The sequence below is a fragment of the Mustela nigripes genome, chromosome 2 (genome assembly GCF_022355385.1).
Source record: "Mustela nigripes isolate SB6536 chromosome 2, MUSNIG.SB6536, whole genome shotgun sequence".
In the NCBI taxonomy this organism is placed as follows: Eukaryota; Metazoa; Chordata; class Mammalia; order Carnivora; family Mustelidae; genus Mustela; species Mustela nigripes.
Window position 1 is genome coordinate 164207411 of NC_081558.1, and position 22022 is coordinate 164229432.

The window sequence follows — 22022 nt, forward strand, 5'->3', positions numbered from 1 at the left end:
ATGCTTGCTTGGGCTTAACCAGTCTTCCATTTTGAGGCTTAGGTAACGTATTTGGTCCAGCTGCAGCAGGCCAGCCAGTAGCCTCTCCTCCCCATTCCAGTGTTGACTGGCTGTGTTGGAGAGGCCTGTTTCCTTGCCAGATCTGTCTAGTCATAGTCACGGGTGATGAACAGTCCCCTCAACTGTAAAATGAAAATGTTTCACCAGGTGACTGTTAAATGGATAAGTAGATGATCTTTAAGGTCCTTTCCAGCTCTCATATTCTGAGATATTTTTTGCTCATGAGACAGAAAAATGCTTATGGACAAAAGGAAGTGCTGATTTGTTCTCTGCTCTAGCACCTGCACCGGTATCAAGTACCCAGTTGCTCCTTTTATTAACTCTGACCTGCCAAAATGTGGTCTGCGAGAATTAATACACTTGGCTTCTGAGCCAGGTGCACCACTACCCATGTGGGTTTGGGTGTGCCCCGGGTGTACCACTTTCTTTCACGGGACCTCTTGCTTATCTGTGAAATGATAAAGGTGAGCCTAGTTGCTCTTTGAGGTTCTTTAACATATTGTAATTTTATCATTGGTATGTGTGAAGTACCCCTAGCTTGCTTTTTCACCCGATAGTCACTAGCCCATGTTTCAAAGTTAAGGAATTGGTAGAAGAGGAAAATTCACAGTGTATTTATGTATCACAGAATAGTGTAGATAGCAAAGTGGAGCATCAGGCTATGCAAACAGATATGTATAATTGAGGAATATCCTGGTTCCATTACTTCAACTTACCATATTTTTTCTCATCCTGGGTATTTCTCCAGTCTTAAAATCGTTACCTTTATTAATGTAAACCAAAAGATTTTGAAGATATCTTGTAAGAAATTAAAATGTTGGCATTGATTTTAAATATGCACACAGCCTAGTAGTAATGCGATATATCTCAAAATATATGAACTCTAATAATCATTATAGATTTCCTTTTTTCAGAAAGAGAAGTCTTCCTGAAGAAGAGGGCCCTATCTTAATTTTCAGAGGACAAACTAATACTTGATATATGATACTTGATTTGAGAGTTGCTTCTTGCAATTGTTACTATTTAAACAACTATTTCTTTTCTAGTAATTATATATTTTTTCATTTTGATGGGTAGTCATAAATATTAACCACCAGCAGTGCAGGAATAATTTATATTCAAATTGTCAGACATCACTCTGTGAACACATAAAATAATTTACATTTATTTAGAACCTTTAATCCTAAAGTGCTCTACACGTATTTCTTTATAATCTGATTGCAAGCTATTTATAGGACTTTCCTACCTGAAATAGGGCAGCAACCAAAGTAATTAAATGAAGAATACAACTTCAAAAACATAGAGGAAAGAAGGAAATGTGTACTTTACTTGTTCCTGTTACGCTCTTATGCTTATAGGATTGGAGAATCCATGTTGACCAAATGCACCAACACAAAAGTGGAATAGAATCTGCTCTAAAGGAGACCAAGGTATGTGAATTATTTCAAGTGAATCAATGTACATCTACTCATCTGTTGAACACCTGTTAAAGGAAAACATGAAAATTTAAAAAAAAAAAAGGTGCAATCCTTGCCTTTGAGTTTATAAATTGAATGTACCGTATTATATTTCAACAGCCCTAACGTACTGAAACTAAAGAAAAGTAACTTTATATCAAATCAGTATAATATATACCTAGTACAGAGAAAGATAAATATCTCTAATATGTATGTATACTATATAACTACACTATATATGTAAATTGTGCAATATACAAATTGTATACATTATGTATATTGTAAAATATATATAGTTGTGTATTATTATACAATTATACAATATATTCAGAAAGAAAAGAATGATGGAGTGTTTCTCTAATATATATTAGATTAGATCTAATGTATATTAGATTCTCTCTCTATATATCTATACATATTAGAGAAACATTTCGTCATTCTTTCCTTTCTGAATCCCATGGGGTAACAGAGCACCAGGCCAGCAATGCTTCTCTGACAGAAATAAGGACTCTTTTGGAGGATGCCATAAGGAAGCAAAGTTGGAATGAGAAGTTACGGGTCCCAGGCTAGAACTATAAATTTCATGACTTACCTCCAAAGGGAGCATTCTAGTCATCTTTGAACTGTGCTATAAGAAAGTCTTGTTATTCCATTACCTACTTTGATTACGAACTTTATATAAAGCAGATTCCACTCATGTACAATTTAGATATGCATAAGAGCTAATGAATTGACTAACACTACCAGGTGCTTTTTTATTTTAACATTCTGCTAAGTATGACTAAATTATTTCTCATTACAGAATTCTTTTGCTATTGAAAATCTCAAGCTAACTTCCTTTTCACCAGTTGAGAATTTGTGGGCTGAATTGAAGGAGATTTAGCCCGTTTTATACTATTCTTAAGAAATATATTTGTGAATTCTTTTATCTACTAAAATCCTATGGAATTTCTAGGGATTTTTGGATAAACTTCATAATGAAATTAGCAGGACTCTGGAAAAGATCGGCAGCCGAGAAAAGTACATCAACAATCAGCTTGAGCACTTGGTTCAAGAATATCGTGCAGCTCAAGCCCAGCTGAGTGAGGTAACTTGGGAATGATATCTGGGATTTAGTTCAGCTGATGACACTATTTCCCAGACATGACACAGCACTTTGCATTTGTGAATCATAAAATGCCTTTTACAAACAGCAACACATGGATTCTCTGCCCACTTTAGGAAGCCACGTGAGGCCGGAGCACTTGCCATCTCTGTGTTACGTGTAATAGAAATTATCTCCTGGAAGTCTTTAAATGCATTTCTTCTTTGGTTTAAATAATGAAGGCATGTATTGTTGGGGAACATTGCTTAGAACAGGAACGGAGTATCAGGACACCTGGTTTTGTTTCTAAGTCTGCTGTTAATTTACCCTCAGAGTAGGAGGAAAAGAATAGTATGCATTTACATGTGTCAGTAGGAAAAGACATCATTGCCTTAATGACTTACAGCCACATAATAAAGAATATGAAAGCACGACACGTTCAAAGACAAGCAGTTTAATTAATTTAATGAGCAAATTTTTTAATCCTTTCAAGGTTTTAGAATTTCAACCAAAAAAATAAAACCTTCAGCCTTTGAAAGCAGCAGTTCTTTGTACCCCAGTAGGGATCTAAAGGCTTTCCTTGGGAGTTATGCCCCCTCTTTCCTGATACTGAGGAAGACTAGTAAGAACACTTGCAAGTGTCAGTTAAAAACTTTTTTTTCTTTTGCCAAACAAGGTTGGAAGAATGGGAAAAAAATGGAAATGAACTTGAGATACCTCTGCACTTTCAGAAGTTCTCAAAGACCAAACAAAATAATTTTCACTTTTTAATTATTTATTTAACAAAGTATTCCCTCACAGACACATCTACTCATGGATGTTTTACTTTCAAAATGCTGTAAAAGACTCTGATTGAAGCCACTGTGTATCTGTCAAACATTGATATTAAAGAATTGTTAGATTAGTTCCCAAGAACATATTCTGTACTGTCATACCATTTGTTAATCCTTATTAATTGCTCATCCTGACGCTCTATTATGATTGATTTTTTAGAACTCGTTTTCTCTGCATTGCATGCAAATTAGATCGACCAAGAGCTACTCTCCTAAACTGTGTAGGAATAGCTGAGGACAGTTTTTATTGTGAACCATGCCTGTGTGAGTTACACAGTCAGTATATGAAGGTTAAGGTAGTTTATCATTTTATAGTGCCTTGGTTTAAATACATGGTGTCTATTAGGGACATAAAACAGCTACAGTTAAATGTCACTTTCACAAATGTACTCACAAATGGAGGGGGTGTCATAAAATTATATGCAGAAATTACAGACACAAAGGGGTCACACTTAAGTAATCTGCTTCTGTTTTGAATTTGTCATTAAACAAAATGTTTTCTCCCTTAGGCGAGGGAGCGATACCAGCAGGGTAACGGTGGAGTAACGGAAAGGACCAGGCTCCTGTCTGAGGTACACACTTTGCTCTTGCTCTCTTCTCCCCATCAGCTGAGCCCAGGCCGTGCGGGGCCCGGGCGGTTTCATACAGCTACAGCCGGGTGCTGTTTGTTTCAGTAACTGCTTCCCATGGCTTTAAGTCCTTTTCTTTAAAGAGAAGATCCCTAGTTTCCTTATCAGTGACTCAATTATGTATTTATATGCTGTTTGTTTCCATAAAATGCCTGAAGTTGTTTTATTAAATTCAACGCAGAACCTGCTGATAATATTAGCATGTTTATAACCTTCCTTAATCTTTTTAAAAACCTAATAATTATGATTAATATATAGAAGAGTAGGTAAAGCACTGGCTTAAATGTCTTACACAGATTTTAATGTTAGTCTGTAAGATGTAAGATTTGTTTTTCCTGATTGCTGCCGATGTATGTGATCCTGAGTATTTCTCTCCACAAACTGGAAGTGGCTTGTAACCCTTTCCCTCTGAGAACTTATGAAATATTTGCATATATTGTTATATTGACTTTCAACATCATGTAAGAGAATAAGATCTAATATATATTCCAGTTTTTTACTGAAGAGCTGAGAGGAAAAAAAAGATCTTACAACAAGGTCAATAGCCAATGAACAAGATTATCTTTGGTGAAAATCCAGTGTAATTGTCCCAGACTTTTTCTATATAATAGAATTAAGCTTCTTTTATAGAGATTATTTGAGGCATAAATAGTTATTTTAGAATACTAAAAATATAACTTTAGTAATATTTAGACTCTAATCCTGTGGTGCTTCTAGGCAAATAGAATGTTATGTGGAAAGAAGTAAAGTGCTCACTTACGTTAAGTAAATTAACACTTGAAGGGAGTCCAGGGACCCATTTAGTTCTTTTGGAGGAGGTAGTTATCCCCAGTTGTAACATTGCAGGTGCCTAAAAAAAATTAATTTGCTTTACTTGGATGAGCACTTTATTCCCAAGGAAGTTTTTGTTCACCAGTATGATAAAAATAAAGCCTACTAAGTTACAATAATTATGGCTTAGTTCTAGGTCATATAAAAATATTTTTAACTTTTTTAAAGATAATATGCCAGTATGGAATTTTGCTGATAGAGGCTATAGTAGTATAATTTTGAGTATGACGTAGAGTACAGATAGGAGCCGATATGACAGCACAATATGCCTCTTGGAGCTCATGGTTTGGAAAAAAGCAGTTGGAATATTTTTATATTACAGCCATATGGTATAAACATTATTTTTAGCATCCTATAGAGGAAAGATGGCATCTTCTCTTATAAAACTATAATATTAAGAAATATAACTAGTAAGCCTCAGAAATCCAAAATCTTCTCAGGATGTATGTATGGTTTTTAATTAATGACTCATTATTAATGACTGGCATAGTTGGGGTGCCCGGGTGGCTCAGTTGGTTGGGCATCCTACTCTTGATTTCTGCTCAGGTCATGATCTCAGGATTGTGAGATGGAGCCCCACGTCAGGCATGGAGTCTACTTAAGATTCTCTCCCTCTCCCTCTGTCCCTCCCTGCCCTCATCACCCACACACTCTCTCTCTCTCTCTCTCTAAAGAAAGAAAAGAAAAAGAAAGGACTGACACTGTAGATTCTAGGAGATAACTGCAAGGTTTGCATGTCTGATGCCTAAAACGACAACAACTCAGATCGTTTTTTTATTGTCATGTGACAACCTGAGAATGTCATTTGGTGAAATTTAATGTTTGTAGCACTCTCAGAAGATCAAGAGTGTCTGCCTATTTTATGTTATTATTCAGATTATGTCCAGAAGACTCCTTATATTTTTATGTCCCCTTACAGATGTATTAGATCTAAATTTCCTTAACACATCATTCCATGATTTTGAAAGTTTATTAAAATCCAGAGCGTGTGAAAACTTTTTTTTTTTTTTTTTCCAATTAAAGGTGACAGAAGAACTGGAAAAGGTAAAGCAAGAAATGGAAGAAAAAGGCAGCAGCATGACTGACGGTGGTGAGTACACACTCATCCTCAGGGGAAAATGAGCAAGAGGAGAATATTTCTCAAGAAATCTGTTTAACAAAATGCTATTCATAAATCAGGAGTCTGCTTTTTAAAATGAGTTTGAGGAGAGGTAGATATGTGGCACAAAAATGATGTCTGATAATCCATATACTATTTTCCTCATTAATCACCTCAGGAGAATCATATTTTTTTACCCTTATTTAGGATTTTTTTTATTCTAACTGTGTTGATTTAGAGATAGAGTGGGAAATACTTAAATATACACTTTGTTATTCCTATTTAAAAAAAAACAATATTTGCTGTTTTCTCAAATGAGCTTCATTATTCCACGTTATGTGCAAAAGAGCACTAAGTGTGTGCCCAAATGGCATGAAGGCAGCAATGGGGTGACCTTTGTTTATCTTCCTCTCCCGCAGTGGACCCGACTGGCAGAGGGGTCAAATAGAGAAGAATTAATAATCCTCTAGTAATCATGCTCCATCATGAGCTAGTCACTTTGACATGGCCTGGTTTATTGCCTAAGGCCCTTCTGTGTTCTAGAAAGATTTTCCAGAGTTCTGATATAAACTGAGTGATTATCCAAAAGGGGACATATAGAGATTTTGTACTATGTTTGAATGAACCCATTAACTCTATCTCTCAGGTAGTTCTTTCTTCCTTTTTTTCTCCCATTGTATCCCTTTTCCTTCAGACAAATATTCTAGCTCATAAAATTTATTAAAGACATCCTTAAATACCCCGTTAGCACCTCTTCCCCAAGAAAAGGAAGGAAATTTAACCTCGGCTCAAATGCTGCATCATTTCACATCCTAAAAATCTCAGGTATTTAAAATACCACAGCAAAACCATGTGAATGTCAGTATGTTGTAGGTTGTGTTTTTAACCCTGTTTTTGGCTTAAGACAAAGTGAGGAAAATGTCATGCAATTCTGTAATACACTGATACTCCAAATGAACATTTTTATTGCATGTTATTTTCATTCTGCAGCTCCCTTGGTAAAGATTAAACAGAGCTTAACAAAGCTGAAGCAAGAAACGGTTCAGATGGACATCAGAATTGGCGTTGTGGAACACACGTTACTCCAATCAAAACTGAAGGAGAAGTCCAACATGACTCGGGACATGCATGCAACAATCATTCCAGAATCTGCAATAGGCTCTTATTAAAACACTGTTTTTCATGCTTCTGATTAGTTGTTTTTTATATCAAAGTGTATTTCATGTGGCATAGATTTCCAAACACTATTATACCTCTCAAAGCATGTTCAGTGGGTATATTTTTACATATATACACACACATATTGTATCATGGTATTTATGGATGACTAAAGCCTTTTAATGGAATATAATAATTAATAAAGATATTAAAAATTCTCACTTTCAAAGAAGCTTTCAGTAATCATTACAGATGTTAAAACCCATACCCGGTGGCATATTTTTCTCATTGTTCTTGTGTAAGCCAGTGTGTATGACCCATATTTTCTGCAGGGGCTCCTGCTGCTGTCACCACATGGACCTTTGACACAGCCTGGCACCTTCAGTTTGGTCTACCTCTGCAGTGATCATAAGTGCCTTCTTAAGAACCCAAACTACCCTTGCCTCAGCTTTATGGTTACCTAAAATTACATTTTTCTTAAAAAGCATATGAAAAGACTTAAATGTCCTTATTAAGTATTGAGTATTTCATGACTAGAATGATTTTATATCTTCTCTGATTTAAGGCCATCTAATAAATAAACAAACAAACGAACATTTCAGTCATGTTTGACTCTGTAGTGACAGAAAAGGCATATACATATCTCAGTTCTACTTTTTTCTGCAGTATAAGCTGTACTAAAGAATCATTTCACAGCAGAACGGGAGACAGCAAGACATGTGAAGATCAGCCTCCTAGCACTGGTGATCTTTGCTTGCACATCGTACTGAGCAACTTTCTAGCCTGGGACTTCTACCTCGGTAAAATAAGCAATAGTTATGTGACCAGACTTAACAACTGGGGGAGACTGGCAAGGAGAGCACAAACTATAAGATAGCCCACCTTTATATTTTAAAAAGAAGAAAAAGAAATCTAGAGGTAAATTTTGATAAGAATTCTTATATATATATAAGTATATTATATATAATATATGTATAATAAAGGAATTTTATTATTTTTGTTGTCATACATATATATGACATACATATATATGTCATACATATATATGACAACAAAAATAATAAAATTCCTTTTTCAATTTTTATCCTAATATTTTCTTCCCTCAATTTTCTGCCTTAGTCTTTACTTTGCATATGGCACATGCACACAAATCTTTTTCTCTCCTTCCTACTGTTCTTGAATTTAAGTTTAGATAAAAGAAAATCGGGGTGTGTAAACTATTCTGTGGCTCAAGAGGGTGACAATAAATCCAATGGCAAATAAGTCAGTTCATTTAGTTTGGGTTAATAGGCAGTTTGAAAAAATAAAAAATGTCCCTTCCCTTATTTTATGGCCATTGAGTGGGGCCTAGAAAAAAGAGGGAAACCCCAACTTGGATCCCACAGGCAAACACTGATTCCCTTGGAACTTACTTGCATAAGTAAGTATGTCATGGCTGCAGCTTTTTGATGAATTCAATCAATGCAGAGACCCTTCTAGATAAATCAGAGTGCTCTGTAAAGTGTACTTTTATTCAGAAGCAAAGTACACTCTTCATTTTGTGTAAACGTGCAATAATCTAAGAACTCTTGCAGCAAGTAGTGTGGGTGATCTATTTTTGTTTTCTTCCCCGGAGTAATCCAGTTTACTCAGTTTAACCTGGGCACCCCTCCTCTCTGATTCAATAGAACACTGAATATCTCTAATACAGAATTTATTGCACCGCATTGTAATTATCTATTTTCTTCTACCCTCTCTCATAGACTGAGCTGTTTGAGAAAAGGGAAAAAGTCTTTTTCATTTCCATAGTTCTAGGGGCACCTGGGTGGCTCGGTGGGTTAAAGCCTCCTCCTTCTGCTCAGGGCATGATCCCAGGGTCCTGGGATCAAGCCCTGCCTGCATCAGGCTCTCTGCTTGGCAGGGAGCCTGCTTCCCCCTCTCTCTGCCTGCCTCTCTGCCTACTTGTGATCTGTCTGTCAAATAAATTTAAAAACAAAGAAAGATACATTTCCATATTTCTAGCCAACTACCTAGCACACAGAGCATGAGTTTCTAAGAGGATGGGTGGATGGCTGGCATTACCCAGTTCCAGAATGTCTCACAGTTCCTATTGTATTGCATGACAAATTTAATGACTTCAAGCCTATGAGTTTTGACGCAGTTTTGAGGTAGTAATTGTAAATGTTTTTCTACCCACTGTGGTATTGTGTTGGAATTGGAAGCATCAGCATGGACTCATGGTTTTTTAATACATACAGATTAACAGAAATCAATAAGTATATAGAAATCCATGTACATATATACCCATATATTTACTATTTCTGTCCTCTACGAAGGCCTAGAAGCAGTGATGCATAGTAACAAAATACCTCACACTCTGATCTTGGTTTTTAAATTTTCTACTTAAAAATGAAAACAGGCTTCTTAGAAGAATGACTGATTCCTGGGCTGGGGCAGGAAAGGCACAATATGAGCAGGAATTCCTTTTCTGCCAGAAAGCAGAGAACTGGTCAAAGAATAAATGGGAAAATGGCTAACGGGTATCCGTCAGGTTGAGGGGCGTCCCAATCTGGGACAACTGAATATTAAAATAAACAATGATAGAAATGAATTCTAACTCACAGAATAAAACAAGAAACCATGAGTCCATTACAGATAGAAATTGTGGAAATTAATGAAAGAAACCTCACTTAAAATAATGGAGTCACCCCTGGGGCTAATAATACATTATATGTTTATTAAAAAATTTTTAAAAATGGAGTCAGACAGCTTGAGGGGGAGCTCTCGCGTAGATACCACTTGTTTAGCCTGCCTAGCAGAGAGAAGGAAGATAAGATTATCTTGACAAGGAAAGACATTTTTCACATAGGAATTTCATGTTCTGCTTTTCAGGAAAAAAAAGGGGGGGGGGTGTGGAGATCCTTCCCCCACTGCAGCAACAAAGTGCAAACCATCGCTTGCAGCCAATGAGAAACTGCCACGGCCGTAAACCCTTGCTCTTCTCCCATGAACTTTCCTTCAAAGCAACCCTCTCCTAATAAAAGCTGACTTTCCCTTTGTCTCCTCAGACTTGCCTGCGGTTGGTTCACCATAGCTTGCGTGTCTGTATTACAATTCCTCTGCTATCTCTGAATAAACTAATTTTGCTAGTAAAAGTAACTACTTATATGTTGACAAAATAAGTGAATCAATTGAAGAAGACAGAGGTCTTTCTTACAAGAGAGTGACAGCTAATGTAAAAAGGATATTGCATCTAGAAAATGCCATCTGGCAATTACCATAGTAGTAATTGTTTTGGGCAAGAATCATCAAAGTGTATATCAAAGGATTTCAATCTAAAATGGAACCAGAGAATAGGAAAGGGGGACTCTCATCTATGCAGCCTTAGAATTTAGGAACTGAGAGACTGATTTCTCATAAATGCCTGATTTATAGAAGACCCAGATTTTTCTCCTAATCAATGAACATAGGAATATCTCACTATCCTCAAGCCAATGAACTTAACAGACTGGACTCTGGCTAGTCTTCCTGTCTTTGCACTCCTTGTTCAAAATTAGAGCCCATCCTCAACTCTCAGTAGATTCACCTATAGCTTGAGTGTGTTTTCTGAATTATTGTTCCTCTGCTCTTTCTGAAAAAACTCAATTTCCAGTAATTCGACTTTGCCTCAGCTTACCTCTTTATTTAGGTTGACAAATGCTAAAACTACTAGGTGAAAATTTAATGAAAATCTGAATGTTTACATAATCTCAAACTGGTTAAAATATTCCATGAAGAGGAAAAATGGTAACTTTACAGAAGAAAAACCTGGCAGACACCACTTTGAGTAATCGAGAGTTAACATCACTAGTAGTGAGATAAATCGACATCCTCCATCTCCTGAAAAGGGCAAACATTTATGGGGTTCCTTCTGAAAATACATAACTTGACTTTCATCATGAGGAAACATCAGATGAAGCCAGTGGAGGGACATTGTACAAAATGGCCTCTATTCTTCAAAAATGATAAGGCCATGGAAGTGAAGATTGAGGAACTGCTCCAAATTAGAGACTAAAGAGACATAATTAAATGCAACAAGTGATTCCAGTTTGGATCCTGGACCAGGAAAGACATTTTGTTGTTGTTATTAGAAAAGGACATTATCAAGACAGGTAAAATTTAAATGAACTCCGTAGATTGCATAATAGTATTAAAATAATGTTAACTTATTTATTTACACATATATATGGTTATGTAAGTTTTTACCAAAACAGAGTATTTGGAGGTAAAAGATCATCAGGTCAGTGCCTTGCTCTCAAATGATTCAGGAGAAAAAATATGCGAATGTATGTGTGTGTGTGCGTATTCACGTCTATATAAAGAGAAGGAAGATGATGGAGAAAATGTGGTGAATTGTTAACATTTTGGAAATCTGAGGGAAGGGTATAGAAACCCATTGTATTTTTTTAAGGAGGTGCAGCTTTTTTTATTGCAGTATAGTCAACACAGTGTTACATTAGTTGCAGAGGTATGACATAATTCAACAGTTTTATATGTTAGTCAGTGCTCATCGAGTTAAGTGTACTCTTAATCCCATTTATGTACTTCACCCAGCCCTTTTCCCCACCTCCCCGCTGGCAACTGCCAGTTTGTTCTCTGTATCGGAAAGTGTGTTTTTTCAGTCTGTCCCTTCTTTTCTTTGTTGATTTGTTGTTGTTGTTTCTTAAATTCCACAAATGAGTGGTATTTATCTTTTAGCATGATACCCTCTGGATTCATTCATATTGTTGCAAGTGGCAAGATCTCATTCATTTTTATGGCTGAGTAATTCTCTCTCTCTCTCTCTCTATATATATATATGGATATTCCATATATATACACCACATCTTCTTTATCCACTCATCTATCTATGGGTTGGGTTGCTTCCATATCTTGCCTGTTGTAAATACTGCGGTAAACCTAAGAGTGCATATATCTTTTCAAATTAGTGTTTCCGTATTTTGCGGGTAAATACCCAGTAGTGGAATTACTGGGTTATATGATAATTCTATCTTTGATTTTTTGAGGAGCCTCTGTACTATTTTCCATAGTGGCTATGCCAATTTGCAGTCCCACCAACAGTGCACTCGGATCCCTTTTTATTCATTTCCTCACTAACACTTCTTATTCCGTACGTTTTTTATTTTAGCCATTCTGACTGGTGTAAGGTGGTATCTCATGTGCATTTTTTTTTTTTTTTTGGTGATTAGTGATGTTGAGCATCTTTCCATATGTCTGTTGGCCACATGTATGTCTTCTTTGGAAAAATGTCTATTCAGGTCCTCTGCCCATTTTTTAATCCAAAGATTATCCAAAATCCCATTTTTTACCCAAAAGATTATTTGGGGTTTTGGGGGTTTTTTTTGGTGTTGAGTTGTTTAACTTATTTATATATTTTGGATATTAACCCCTTTATATTGTGTTTTTTTACTAATTTTTCTATAACACTGAACTTATTTTAAAATATAAAGTTTAAGAAATGATGGTTCTTGGAAATTATATGCTCCATATAGAAGTTAGCCTCCCTCTGAATCAAATACAAAGCCAACTTGTTAAAATAATATAACCTTCCCAATAAAATTATATGGCCCACTGAACACATTTTATATTTGTACAATTTTAGGGAGGTTTTTTTTTTTTTCCCCCTACTGCCCTCTCGCTTATCTAGGTCAGCAATCCCCATGAGTTTTACCCAAAAACAAATTTCTGTAATCAGTAAATTTGATAATGTTAAACAAACTTCATTTTCTTCCCCTCTGCCTTGTGAATCTGCAAATAGTGAAGATAGCTCCTTTTTTTTTTTTAAACAAATATGTAATCACAGATCCTTTTCATCCAAGAACACACTTTGAGAATGCAGATTTAGGTAAATGGGCATGTGAAAATCAGTGTACAAATTTGAGATTATTTTCAACCTTTTATTAGAAGCAGGGATCTGCAGGCTCTGTGTAGGAAGATGAGGAGACACATGTCACTCTGTTCATAACTCTCCTGCGTGGCTGATTAACATGCATGCGATGCTCTTTGAATGTCAGTAGACTTTGAGGATTTGGGAGATTTTGTAGAGAACCTAGGATGATATGGCCAAATGCTTTGCTTCTTAAAACTCTTCTATGCCTGCCAAAAAGGCTTTTTGTTTTTCCTTTAAAGCAGGCTTTAATAATAACGTAATTATAGTAGTTAGAATGTACTGCCCTATTTTGTGGTCAAATAGCAACCATTGTCATAGCTTTATCTTTTTTGAAATTTAATGTAGCTAACAACCAAGTCATAAATCCTAAAACTTTGTATTTTAAAAGGAGAAATGGAGTTTTTTTTTTTTTTTTTAAGATTTTATTTATTTATTTGACAGAGAGAGCACAACCAGGGGGAGCGGCAGGTAGAGGGAGAGGGAGAAGCAGGCTCCCCACTTAGCAGGGAGCCTGATGTGGGAATCAGTTCCAGCACCCTAGGATCATGACCTGAGCCGAAGGCAGACACTCAACCAACAAGCCACCCAGGCGCCCCAAGAAATGACATTTTAAAGAGTAAGAACAAATTTGGATTCACTTGTCTATTTGTTTGGGGGTTTTTTTTTGACAAGCCTTTTTTAAAACACAGGAGAGGAGGACAAGAACCATGTCCATCTAAATGTGTCCTAAATAACATGTCTCAAGTGTTAGATTTACATAATGGAGTGCATTTCATATGGACATGCAAAGTTCAAACTTAAGATTTGCTGATTCACCATCAACGCCTTATTTCAGGACTGTGTCTGACCCTTTCCACACTTTGTTCTCGTGCTGCCAGGTATTACAAGGACACTCTCCAGCTTATCATCAGACAGTACCCTAGAACCTATCACCTGCTCCTGCTCCTTCCCATTCCCCGCTTGAGATGCTATCACATAGGCTTATCACATAAGGAGCATATAATTTCCACACATCACCCCTTCTCTGTGGGTCAGCAGTTAGCAGAGTTACCACTTTCTTACCCTGCAAAACATCCTCTAGCTAGCAACATGTTCCTAACTCTGCTTGGACATCAAAACCAAATAGGCCACTTCCACGACAACAACAAAACAACAATATCCCAGCCCTTTAACCCCTCAGTTCTTACTTCATAGTTCTTGGGTGGGACTGAGAGGCCAGAAATATCAAAGAATTGCTCAGATGACTCTGATGCAGCTAACTGAAGAACTATTTGGGAGAGTTACCACTCTAGAAACTCTCCTTACCTACCAGTAAACAGATAAAGTACCTTGGATCTGAAGAGCTCTTTAAAAAGGATCTAAACTAGTGTCTCTTAAATTTCGCCTTTGGACTATCTTAACATCAGCCCCACTGGGGGTGATTTTTACTAGGTACTTTAGATTATTTAATACACACTAGGGTTTGAGACACCTTAATGTTAAAAATCATCACTTAGAAAAAATCATAAAGCCAATGCCCAAAAAGGTCAAGCAGCTTGCCCATTTTCAAACGAGGACTACAAGCCTCAGTTTTGTACTGAGAACCTAAACAGTTCTCAACGCAACCTGGAACAGCTCTATGGGAACTTCATGTTCACAGCTCCTGTCACCCATTCTTCCCATCCAAACCCCAAAGCAGCATTCAACAGTCATGATCCCATTCATACCCCAAAACTGTTTTTCTCTACTCCCTATATAAAGGCTTTTGCATAGATTACGGAATGGGGGAATCCAGACACCTTGGTTCCAACCAAAAGTCTGCTAGTAAGTTTTTGCATGACTTTTAGGACATCACTTATCCTCAGTATCAATATTTTTTTTTTTCTGGAAAGTTAGGAGTAGGACTTAAATATTCCGAATGCTTCTCATCCTAAAATTGCATGATTTTAAATCTTCAGCAAGCTCTCCTACACTATTTAAATAATTTGCTACGGTGTAGCAGCTCCTAAGAGCTGATTGTCAGATATTTAGAAACTTTGAGAGCAGTTGTTTAACTGTTGGTAGCTTAAAGCCAGTGCATAATGGGAGTATTTACACTAGGGAAATAGGAAAACACTAAAAAATTAGGGCTTTGAGAAAACAAAAACAAAACAAAAAGCCAGTTTACCAGCACACCACTGATAAGAAGTGGTATAATGTTCCATAGACCAGAACCAAATGCAGTAAATATATAACAGAATGTCCCACCATAATTTAAGGTAGATTATTATTGTACTAATTGAATGAGATCAGATTTGCAAATTGTTCTAAAAAATCATTAAGTCTCCATAAAGCCGCTCAGTGTGTCAAATGTTCATCGCCTGTACCATTTTACTGATGTAACTTTACTGTCTTTCTCACTAAACCTAGGTCCTTTTACTGCCTCTCAAATCAATAGGCTAAAACAGCCCAAGCATCTTCCCTCATGATAGATTCAAAGATCATGCTTGTACAACTGAAAAATATAGAATGCACAACTAGTCCAATTACTTGCTATAAAAAAACAACTAATTCAGTTCACTGCATCATTGATCCATTTAATTGTATAGCAGCTTCCTATTGATAACAGGAAATGTCCCTGACTCAACCATGCTGAAACTGAAACTGGCCAGTTTTCCACAACCATAAATTTCAATAATGGTTCTACATAATACACAGGGACTAAAAATTGTAGCCGGAGTTTATTATGTTTTTCTTAGTTTTACTGACATAGTTCCCTTGTATATGACTTGATTTCTCTTATGCTTCCTGGGCCTCATTAGTCAATAAATGTTAGCCTATGCTAATGTTCATGACTAGATATTTTATTTCAGATAGAGATTGTGACAGATTTTAAACTCCCTATCCATTTGACTCTTGGAAATCTTTCAGCAATCCATGAGTTTTACAGAAGGTGCTGCTGGTCTAGAAGCGTTACCTTCATATTTCTGACCTCTTGCTTTAGGCAGATGCTGCTTAGTACACTTACATAGTATAAATGCAGCCAAGATGTGATGGATAAGTACTGTATTTTGAACACAGTAGTAGGTGCTGGAGGAAACAAATAATCAGACATAGTCTCTCCTTCAAGAGGTCACAGTCTAATGGGGAAGATATGTGCATTAATTAAAACATTATAATGGTAGCATTCGTAATAGAGAAATAAACAGAATGGTACTGAATTGGGTTTCTTCTAACTTGGAGGAAATAGAGAAGAATTCCTAGAGTTGGTCCTTGATGGATGAATAAGATTCCAGTAGCAAAGAAAAACAGGAATAGCCATTCTAGGCAGAGGGAAAGACACAAAGTCATGGGGTGCAGAAGGGCATTAAGGGATCGGATGGTTGAGAGGAAGGATTTGAGGTACACCAGGAGGAAGAAAAGGAAGATGAAATGGAAGATTTCGAATGCCAAGATAAGGAGTCAAGCAGGAGAAGTGGTAAATCAAATAGATATAATACAATAAAAAATAATAATGTACCTGGGTACAGTAGAACAGAGCTGAGAAGACATGAATCCACTGGGAGGAAAGGACCCAGGTCTTTCAAAATTTTGCAAAATGGAAAATAGGAGAAGCAACATTCCAGAAATAGGGATTTGTATGAGCAAAGGCACATAGACAGTGATAATGATTATTATTATCACTCTGCATGCCAGGCACTGTGCTAAGCTTTTTATTCATAATATCACGTTTTGTGAGGGAGTGAGGTATTTTGTAAGTGAGGGAGGTATTATTTCCACTTTACAGATACAAAACTGAGGTCCAGAGAAACAAATTAACAGGTCAAAGCCAGATATTAGTGGACTCAGGGTTTGAACACTTTATACCATGAACCTTCAATCTAAGAAAGATAAAGATATATGTTATGACATTGAAGGGCAATAGTACACCAAGTCGGTTATAGTGTAATAATTTTTTAAATCATAAATACCATTTATTGTGCAGCTTCTATGTTGTAAGAAATTTAATATACATATTAAATCATCACAACACCTTGAAGAGAAAATTGATCAGCTCACCCAGTGAGTGGCAAACTTAGAAAATATTACCACACAGAAAGTGCAGAGGGAGCTGAGGAGAGGAGGGGGAGAGGATGCAAGCCATGACTTTCCAGAGAGGTATCTGTGGAGCAAAGCAAGGAACTTTGGCAGCTGTGGTTGACAAGTACTCTGTTCTGTGCCTGCTCCCTTTAGCCCTTCTTACGTGATGCACATGAAGAAGGAACCAGATTCAGTGTCAGGAGAGAGATCCTAGTTCATCTATACTTTGTTGTTTTTGAAGCATGTATCATGTGGATACACTCAAATGGACAACTGCAAATACCGTCAGTCAAGAGTTGGTATGGGATATCTTGTAATGGGAGGTGGTGGAGGAATCTGCCTAGAGACTAATATGAAATACGAAAAAAAGACCAAGCTTTCATTTCCTTGGGAGGGGGCCAGGATGGCAAAAACCAAGTCTGCCTGGGGATGTCAAGTTTTAGTTCAGTTTGGAATCAGTTAGTGGCAGTTTGGGAGCTGGTATGATCCCAAATGCCAACCTAGGTAATGGCAGGTCACGGAGGGTCCGGTCTGTTTGGGAGTTTTGATCCAGAAGCAGTAGAGGCCTGTCAGATCTTGTCTTCCCCAGACCTGGGGCTGGTGGGGAAATTGGAAGTAGGTAAGGATATTGTGTGGGATCCCTCCTGCAGTGACCGCACCTTGGAGGGGAACTCCTAAAGTCCAAGACAACGGAAAACTGCACGGCTCTCCAGAAACCATTTGGCAGCCTCCAAGCATTATTTCCAGAAGGTGCTGCTGATCCAAAACAGCACCCTTCAGTCAGATTTCCGATCTCTTGGTTTGGAGAGATGCTATCTAGTCCTAATCTCACTGGGATTCTGGATGAGGCCGGAATGACTCTGGCCCAATACATACCAGCTGGCCATAAGCAGGTCAACCCCAACTCACTTACATGTACAGGTGGCTAGCTGGGAACTGGCAAGGCTGGCCTGGCTTTGGAATGTAGAACAGAATCAGGACCAGAGATGGGGTTCATCAACTGGGAGGCCATACTTCAAGCCTGGCATGGGTAAGAAACAGACTGGGGAAAGGACCAAAGATCGAAAAAGCTTTTACCCCTATGTTCTGGCAAGAGGAAGGAAGCTGAGAAGGATGAATCAGATAAATTAAAGGTAAGTGAGGAGAGTGTAGCTTCTAATGTAGGCCTTTTTCCTCTTCCTCCTTCATTTCCTGTGTATGACTTTTATTTTACACACTTATTTGTAATTGGAACAAACCTTCAAGAAGAAAATTCCCTTCACTGCAAAATGATGGGTAATGAGGCCTCCCTCTGGGAAGACTGCGAGTATTAAATAGGGTAATGTATGTGATTGTACCTATTAGGTGCTCAATGTATGCTCATACTGCTTCTGGCCTGCCTCCTTCCTTCCTGGGACTTATATTCCTTAGCTTATTAATCCTTTGATCTTATCAACAAAATAGAAGCAGGTGTGATTAAATTAGATGTGGTTGATTTCTATATACAGACTTAACAGTGAGAGAAAAGAAAAGAATTAAGCCTCTGGTTTCCAAATCGGCTTTTGCAGCATATTGGAAAAGTGTTCTTTGGCCATATCCTTTTATGGGTGAGAAAATTGAAATAATCAGCTGAACACAAGTGCTCTCTCCAAATCCATAGTTGTAGCCTGTGCCCTGGCAGACACTTTCTTGCCAGTTGCTTAGCATTTGGGAAGTTCCAGGGAGTCCAGCGAATCATTTGGTATTATTTATCCCTATCCGTCTAATTCTGGAGCAAACCAGTTCCTCCGAATCACCTTATAGGAAGTCTGTTGCTTAGCTATTAGATGTCAATGCTGCCATTTTATACATGCAAGGATGGTAATCACCAACCTGTTGCCTTTCCCCCTTATTAGAAGAGCTAGCTTTATGGTTCTAGGGGTCCCCATAAGCTCCACTTCATGGACTCCCCTTTTCTGTACTATGGCTCCTGTAGTCGATCTTAGAAACTCACATGACTCGGAGTTGGGTTCGTGGGAGCCACATGTTAACTCCCTCTTGGCCAGCAGGACCCATGAACTTTGACCAAATAATTGGGGACTCCAAAACAGTGCTAAAGTGGCCTTCCTTCCCTGCCAGTCCCCAGGAATGTGACAGATGTTTACACGGTGGCCCAGAAGCCTCTTGATCCTCACCCTAGTGGTCAGGCTGAGCTCAGGAAGGAGAGAACCTGATAATGTTGCCGCAGGGCTAGTTTCTAACCAAGTCCACTCCTCTGGGCTGACAGCGCCCTCTGCTCTCCAACATCAAAGGTCCAAGGATCCCCCAGGGAGACCACTCCAGCTTCTCTCACATAATAACCTGTGATGTCTATCTGAGTGTCCGTATACACACACACCAACATTCAAACATGAGAATTTCGCATAAGGATCCAGATTGCAGAGCTTAACCAAAGATTAGAAGATGCCCCGACTCGAAGCCTGCACTGGTACCTATGACAATCACATCGAGTGGAGTGATGTTCTCCATAGGACCTCAGTCCGCACCAGTCCTGACTGTGTTCCTGACATGAGGCGGTTCTAAATGTGAAATAGAACACTCTTGGATTATTGGAATTCTTGCCTTGCCGGTCCCCCTTGTCTGCATTGCCCCCCCTAGTCCAGAACTGGGAGCAATACCTTTTTGCTGCCTCTAGCCTCTAATCACCATCACATTCAGCAGCGTCACCAGCCCCTGGTTACCAGTCCACTTTCAGGGAAGAGAAATCAAAAAAACATCAACAGATATTTTTCCTTTCACTGAGCCCTCAGAGCTCCTGGAATAGAATCTGTATGAGGCGCCTAAGGCCATCCCAGGGCCACGGGACTGTGGCCAGGGCTGGAATGCCTGCTGGCAGAGCTCTGAGTTTGGCGTTGGGCCTCTCTGACATTTCCCGGTTCTTTCAGGAGACGGAAAACCAACTCCCCTCATAGGCCGGTTCAGTGTGAACTAACTGAAAGGAAGATTCTGTTTGTCATCGTCGTTGTCAAAAATTTGCTCTCTATTTGATCATTGGTAGATGCCTCTTCTACAAATATCCTATATACATATTTTACACCTATGTAGACCTTGATGATTTTGATACATCATGGTAGAAAATGTGGACATGTTCTCAGTTTATAGTTCCTCTGCGGACGGGAAGCCTTGGCTCAGAGTAGGCAGTCTTTGTTTCCTGACATCTCAGCTTTCTTTCCAACTTGAGGAAGTAGCCCATCTAGACATTAATATTCATCGTTAAGGGGCCTTATTCCACTGAACAAGCTGGTACTCCTATGCTCACCGAATGTTCCTTTCATATACAGAGACGCACAGGGCAGAGCTCGTCTCTCTGCTCTGATGAGAAGGCAACAGGGCTCGGGGACAATGGGCTGCTCCTCAAATCCAGGTGGGATGATGGGCAAAGCCACCCTCCCGGCCTGCAGCCCGGGGCTCTTCCCGAGACTGCCGCCTCCATCGGAACCCACTGAACGTTTAAAACCTATCTGCTGATTGAGTAAACTACCCACAGTCCCTGGCAGAAAGGACGTAGGAAGATAAGGCAAAATATTAAAAATACCTATGCACTCTACTGACCGTTCCTAGGTATTGTATCAGAGTTAGAGGCATAGAGCAGTTGTCAAGGCACTCTATAATGAAAAATGGTCATGGTTGGGCTGTGCTCCTTTATCTTCCTAATTCTATAACCCAGTTCTTATCAAGGACCTCAGGCCTGAAGAGCTCAAACTGCATTTTGAAGCTTATCTCATTAATATTCACCACCACATCCTCCAAGGGTGCAGGCCATGTATCATTATCTCCACGTCTCAGATGGAAATATGGCCGTGAAAAGCGGCACAGCCACGTGTGCCGGGGTTAAGGATTCAGAGACAGTTTCCTTATAGCACCCTCATCCGTGTCCGATGCCCCTGTAAGAAGCCAAGCCAAGATAAAGCAAGTAGGACGCTGTCATTTCAGCCCGCTGTCCCCAGTGTCACAGTCAGACCAAAATAATAAAATCAAAGCCCCAAGGCTATGAGGAAAACGAAAGGCAATGATAAAGCAAGATTGGCAAAGAAGCCATTATGTATTGGTCGGGATTCTCAGACGTCCCTAGAAAAATACTGAAAGCACAGATATATATTATCAGACAATAGCAATTAAAGCCTGTACCTCACAGTGAAGGCAGACAGCTCAGAGACCCAAGCAGTGGCCACACAAGATTTGTGTGGGATTTCGGGGATTTGCGTTGTGATCCCCTTATGATCTTTCAGCAGGATCGTGAGCATCCATGTGTCAATTTCACCACTTCCAGCACTGCTCACTGGTTCTCTTTCGGCAAATCTCTTGGTTTTTGGTTTTTGTTTGTTTGTTTGTTTTTGTTTTGAAAGCAGGCTAAAGACACCTGGCATTAGCAACCTCAAAGACACTGAAAAGAACACCAGATATGTCATGCCAGGCAGTTCAGTGTTCTATTGGATTTTGACTGAGAATTTTGTCACCAAAATCTGAGGACATGACTTTTTTTTTTAAGGTTTTATTTTATTTATTTTTTTTTTTTTAGAAAGAGAAAGCGAGATAGAGTATGAACAGGAGAGGGAAGGGCAGAGAGAGAGGGAGAAGCAGGTGTCCCACTGAGCAGTGAGCCCCATGCAGAGCTCAGGCCCAGGACCCTGGGATCATAACCTGAGCTGAAGGCAGACACTTATCGACTGAACCTCCCAGGCACTGTGAGGACATGACTCTTAAAAACTGGAGGACATAATGTGAAATAAATAAAGCAAGATGCATACACATGAGTGAGTATAGGAGGCCACTATGTGTTTAGAGATTGTGAAGGTGACTATATTTGATCATTTAATATATATTCCTTGAACACCTTAGACATCCCAAGAACTTTTCTAGGTGTGGAGTATATATATATATATATATATATATATATATATATATAT

General features: G+C 38.5%; 1 protein-coding gene across 2 annotated transcripts in view; it reads left to right on the forward strand.

The window, feature by feature from the left end:
• The window catches only part of IFT57 (intraflagellar transport 57), a 53140-nt gene extending 45955 nt beyond the window's left edge, over nt 1-7185 (forward strand). For both annotated transcript variants that reach the window (XM_059392022.1, XM_059392021.1), the window contains 5 exons: nt 1419-1490; nt 2473-2604; nt 3944-4006; nt 5918-5984; nt 6984-7185. In XM_059392022.1, the coding sequence (XP_059248005.1) occupies nt 1419-1490; nt 2473-2604; nt 3944-4006; nt 5918-5984; nt 6984-7162 (513 nt within the window). In that variant the 3' untranslated portion in view covers nt 7163-7185. The remainder of the gene's footprint in view (nt 1-1418; nt 1491-2472; nt 2605-3943; nt 4007-5917; nt 5985-6983) is intronic.
• The last annotated feature ends 14837 nt before the right edge of the window (nt 7186-22022 follow it).